This window comes from Frankliniella occidentalis, unplaced genomic scaffold, assembly GCF_000697945.3.
Source record: "Frankliniella occidentalis isolate FOCC.00 unplaced genomic scaffold, Focc_3.1 Scaffold52, whole genome shotgun sequence".
Taxonomy (NCBI): Eukaryota; Metazoa; Arthropoda; class Insecta; order Thysanoptera; family Thripidae; genus Frankliniella; species Frankliniella occidentalis.
This window is the reverse complement of record NW_026267182.1, coordinates 1,137,203-1,141,825: the sequence shown is the minus strand read 5'-3', so window position 1 is coordinate 1,141,825 and position 4,623 is coordinate 1,137,203. Positions and strand designations below refer to the sequence as shown.

Sequence of the window (4,623 nt, the reverse complement as noted above, 5' to 3'; positions counted from 1 at the left end):
ACATAGTCTTATCACTTCAATCAGACTTGCTATACACTTCAAACTTTGTAACGTTTACATTTAGACAATGGCGACTTATCATAGGACAGTGGGTGGTGTCCCTCCTAGGGATAGATTCCACCCATGTGAAAGCTTCCAAAAATCAGTGCGAAATGGCATCATATGGAGTACTGCCTCTCATGCCCTCCCATGATGCCCCATGGATCATGAGACTTCTCATGGGTTTTAGGACTTGGATAAAAGCTCCATCGTAAATCCAGCATTATGGGTGAATTTCAGTCTGTTACTTGTAGATAATGAACAAGTACGAGTACATGGAAAAAGTAGAGTTTGTTTTTACCACAAAAGCAATAACGGTTCATTAATAAATCTATATTTATTTAGAGGACAGTATGTAGGTATAAACTTCAAGACTTAGATACTAAATCAGACTTTTTAGGACATAGATACTACTAAAGTCTTCAAGGCAACTAGACAGAAAGATGTAGCTTTGTCATTTCTCATACGAACATGCAGACAAAACACATGTTATCTTTAATGCTCTGTCAAAATAGTATCTTTGTTAATATCACAGACACGTTTCGACAAATAGAATTTATTTTTGTACATGAGACTCGCTGAGTTCAAATTGAAATATTCATGCACAGTTGCTTGTTATGTCCTTAAAGGAATGCTAGTAGCCTCATTTGTTTTTCTAGTCAACCACCTCATCTTTGATGCCCCTTAATACTTTAAAAAAGGGTATCTTTGTCAGAGATTCTTGGTTCAATTTAGTTCAAAAATATAGTTAGCTTAACATCAATTTTGGCTAAATAGTTAGCTAGAAAATTTACATGACAGCTTTTTGCAAATATTCAGATTTTACAATTGATTGATTGCAGACAGTTAGCTAAAAATATTAACTTAAAACTTAGGGACCTATGATTAGATATAACGATATTGAGTCTTCAATTCATTCAGTGTGCAAAACAGTGTAGTTCTGGTTGGAGAGTAGTTGGTCAGAGGTTTCGCCGTCATGGTGATGGTGATGGTGTTCATGACCACCTGCGAGAAAGGTGGGGGTTGTCATGCTGAATCATAATGTAAAGCCTTATTAAATAGGACTTTTGCTTCTTAGAAAACTTACCGATAAAAGTGAGACCAAACATGACGAGGAATCCAAGAAGCACAGCGAGATACTGACGAAGGCCGGAGTGTCCACAGGCGCGCTGGCGCTCCAGGATCTCGAAGAAGACGACGTAGAGCAGCGTGCCGGTAGCGAGACCCTGCAGGAATGCGGGCACCACTCCTCCCTCCACGCCAGCGTAGCTGCAGCACAAGTTAGACAGTTGAAGGTAAGACGACAAACATAACCGAGTGTGACCATGCTCTGGTCTGTGACATCCCCCGGGATCAGGTTCGTGGACGAGTCCTCACCTGGCCGTGACGAGGATGCCGACGCCGATGCCAAGCGGCGACACGAGCGCGAAGGTGGCGACGTAGAGGATGTGCAGGGGCATTTTGGTGCGCATGGCCACCAGCTCCACGCCGATGCAGAAGGCGATGACCAGCTTGTGGCAGGCCACGGCCATGAGCATGTACCACACGTTGCTGGTCGAGCCCTCCAGCCCGACGGCGAGCCCCTCGAACAGCTCGTGCACCGAGAGGGCCAGCACGATGAGCAGGCCGCGCATGGCGCTCACCACGGCGTCGTCGCCGCTCTCCGGGTCCGGCTCGGCCGCGCCCGACACGGGGATGGCGTGCGAGTGGTGGTTGGCGCCGGCCATGAAGTCGGGCAGGTTGGCGGAGACGAGCTCGGGCTCCAGGGTGTGGTCGTGGTGCACCTTGTGGCAGAGCGCCGACATGCGGCGCAGGCGGGGCACGCCCTTGCGGCACGGCCGCTCCGCGTCCACGCGCAGGTACTGCTTCTCCGCGGCCGGCGTCTGCTGCAGCCCCCACGGCGTCGAGAAGGTGACGGCCGACACGAGGAACTCGTTGGGCACCTGCGGCCGAGAGCAGAGCAAGGGATGAGTGAAACGAACTACAACATCAGCGCGACGGAAACAAAAACACTCGACAGGTCGCGGTCGTCGGCAACATCCTTGCACCACACCAGCCACCATAGCCGTACGTCATGCCAAACACTCTGCCGTTTCGCAATGGTCATCAAGTATTTTTATTTTTGCATAGAGCGTCAGCGTCTCAGACACCAGCAGCAGCAGCAACCTGCAGACAAACAGATTCGGTCCGCCTCCTGGCGTCGGGCGTGGAGCAGCAGGTGACAAACCGCGCGGACGTGCCTTCACTTCAGCGGGGGCGTGCCTACCGCGGGGGCATGCCACGCTCCGGCTCGCGCCGCGTCAAGGCGATTGAAAGCGTATCGATGATTAATGACTTTACGGGCAAATACACGAGGTGTGTTTGCTCGCCAACTCCTCGAGGCCGGAGGGCGTGTATTTTCGATTGATTGTCATGGCTCACCTCAGACTTGACCTCTGTGCCGTCGGAGTACTCGAGGACGACCGTGGAGGGCTTGCACTCGCGCGCGCTCCATTTCAGCGACTTGATCGGGGACTTCTTGATGTCCTCGGCGTCGTTGGCCACCACCGCGACGTTGGCCAGGTTGTTGTGGATCACCGAGTTGCGGGCGTCGCCGGCACCGGTCGCGTGCTCGTGGTCCCCTAGAGAGGAAGAACCAAGGACTCGCTGTTAGTTTGGTTTTTATCTCGAGTGGGATAATTAATCAAAGTTGAAGTTTGGAGTGGACGGGCAGAAAGGGCGCGTCAATTTACGTCAGCAAACCAGTGCAGGTCTAATCTTTTGGGATTTCCCTATGGCTCCGCAACACCTGATCAGATAGCGCACGTTGCTCCCGTGCAAGAGATGTGTCAGCCGTTGCCTTGCCCACCCAGAAAAATGGAAAGTCGTGTCAACCATCGAGTGGTTACTTCAGGGACAACTTTAATATTGTTAAAAAATTTAAAAATCCTAAAGTTGTCGGAACGTCGGAACTATTTTTACAGAACAATTTTAACGTTACCTCAACCGTCACTTTATGGTTGTCCCTGAAGTAACCATACGATGGCTGTGACAACTTTTCATTTTTCTAGGTGCAGAGGGGTGGTGTGGTATACCACGCGATGCACTAACGTAGTTGGCGGAGCTGAGGACGCACGCGACTAGTCGGGACGTACGCACGTAAGTACGTGTAAGTACTTACCGTGGTAAGTACGTGTAAGTACTTACCGTGGTAAGTACGCGTAAGTACTTACCGTGACTGTGGCCGTGCTTGTGGCTGCGCCAGTGCAGGTACATGTGCACCAGCTCCTCGACGAGGTACATGATGAAGAAGCCGGCGCACATGAGCAGGTGCGGCGCCGTGTGCGCGAGCGAGCCCGTGACGCTGCCGTCCTCCTCGAGCTCGCTGAAGGCCTCCGTCACCTCGGGCAGCATGTGCACGAACGTGGTGCACATGAGCACGCCGCCGCCGAAGCACAGCAGCACCGAGAGCAGCGCGCCGCCTCCACCGGCAGGGCTGCCGTGACTGCGGGCAGGACATGTACTCCATCACAAACTGTCGCGTTCAGCGACGTCGATGCCGAGAGATGCTCCACCGGCGCCGGGGGACACTTACCTGTGCAGTGCCTCGGCCGCTCCAGCCGCAGACGCGGGCTTGCGCGTCGCCTGCCGGTCCCAGCCCAGCCAGACGGCCAGCTTGAGAGGCAGCAGGCCGAGCGTGAGGGACGCCAGCCCCAGCACCGCCATGGCCGTCACCTTGGCCACCAGCGTGTGGTCGCCGACGCCGTCCGCGAGCGCGGGCGCCGCAGTGGCGTTGAGGATGGCATTGCTGCTGCTGCGGGGCAGAACAACAACACAATATCAGAGACCGTAACTCCTTCAGTGTGTCAATGAGCGCCAGCGGAGGGTGCCGCCCCGTGCCGCCCCGGGCGCAAGCCGGGCACAGGCGACGGGCACCGGGCACTCGGGCACAGACCCAACAAGCTGAATTGCGGGCGGATCGCAGCACAATAACAAACGAGGGGGCACGGCGATGCAGATCGTATCCGAGGCCCTGACACACACTACAACCCCGTACCTGTGCGGGTGCAACACGGAGGGGTGCCCGTGGTAGTGGTGCTGGTGCACAGCGTCCATGGCTACCGCGAGAGCTGCGCGACGGGGCGCGCGCGCGCGATAGGGGGGAGCCGGGCCGCCGAGGAGCAACCCGAGTGGCCGAACACTTCGGAACAAGCAGGACCCGAAGAGATCGTCTGCGCGGAAGGCTCGAGGGGGAGAGGGCGGGGACGGAGGACTTGCGGCCGCAACCTCGGTCATCCGACAACTGACTGAGTGACGCCGTCTGAGTTTGCCTCTCAGGGAGCAGGCGCGCGCGCGCCCGGCGCACGATGGCGACAAGCGAACGAGCGGTGCCCAGCGTGAACCCCCTGGGGCTTGATCGGCCCGCCGCCGCACCCCACCCCGCCCCTCACGGCCCCGCCCCGCTCGGCGCGCCCGGTGGCACGTTGGCGCGCGCAAAGGGCGTAGCGGGGCGTGGTCGAGGACCCGCGACTTCTGATCCCATCCTGATCGGCGACACGTGAGACGATGGAGGGTAGGAAGAGCGAGCGAGGGAGGAGTGGGGGG

At 55.9% G+C, this 4,623-nt stretch overlaps 1 protein-coding gene across 1 annotated transcript; it reads right to left on the bottom strand.

Moving 5' to 3' along the window:
* Positions 1–357: 357 nt before the first annotated feature.
* Positions 358–3,832, bottom strand: LOC113205215 (uncharacterized; the record flags this gene model as incomplete). Its single annotated transcript, XM_052267446.1, is given in 6 exon segments — positions 358–1,044; positions 1,127–1,308; positions 1,417–1,982; positions 2,461–2,660; positions 3,252–3,523; positions 3,614–3,832. Coding segments are annotated over 6 exon segments (1,531 nt in total), but the record flags the coding sequence as incomplete, so codon positions are not given.
* Positions 3,833–4,623: the final 791 nt, after the last annotated feature.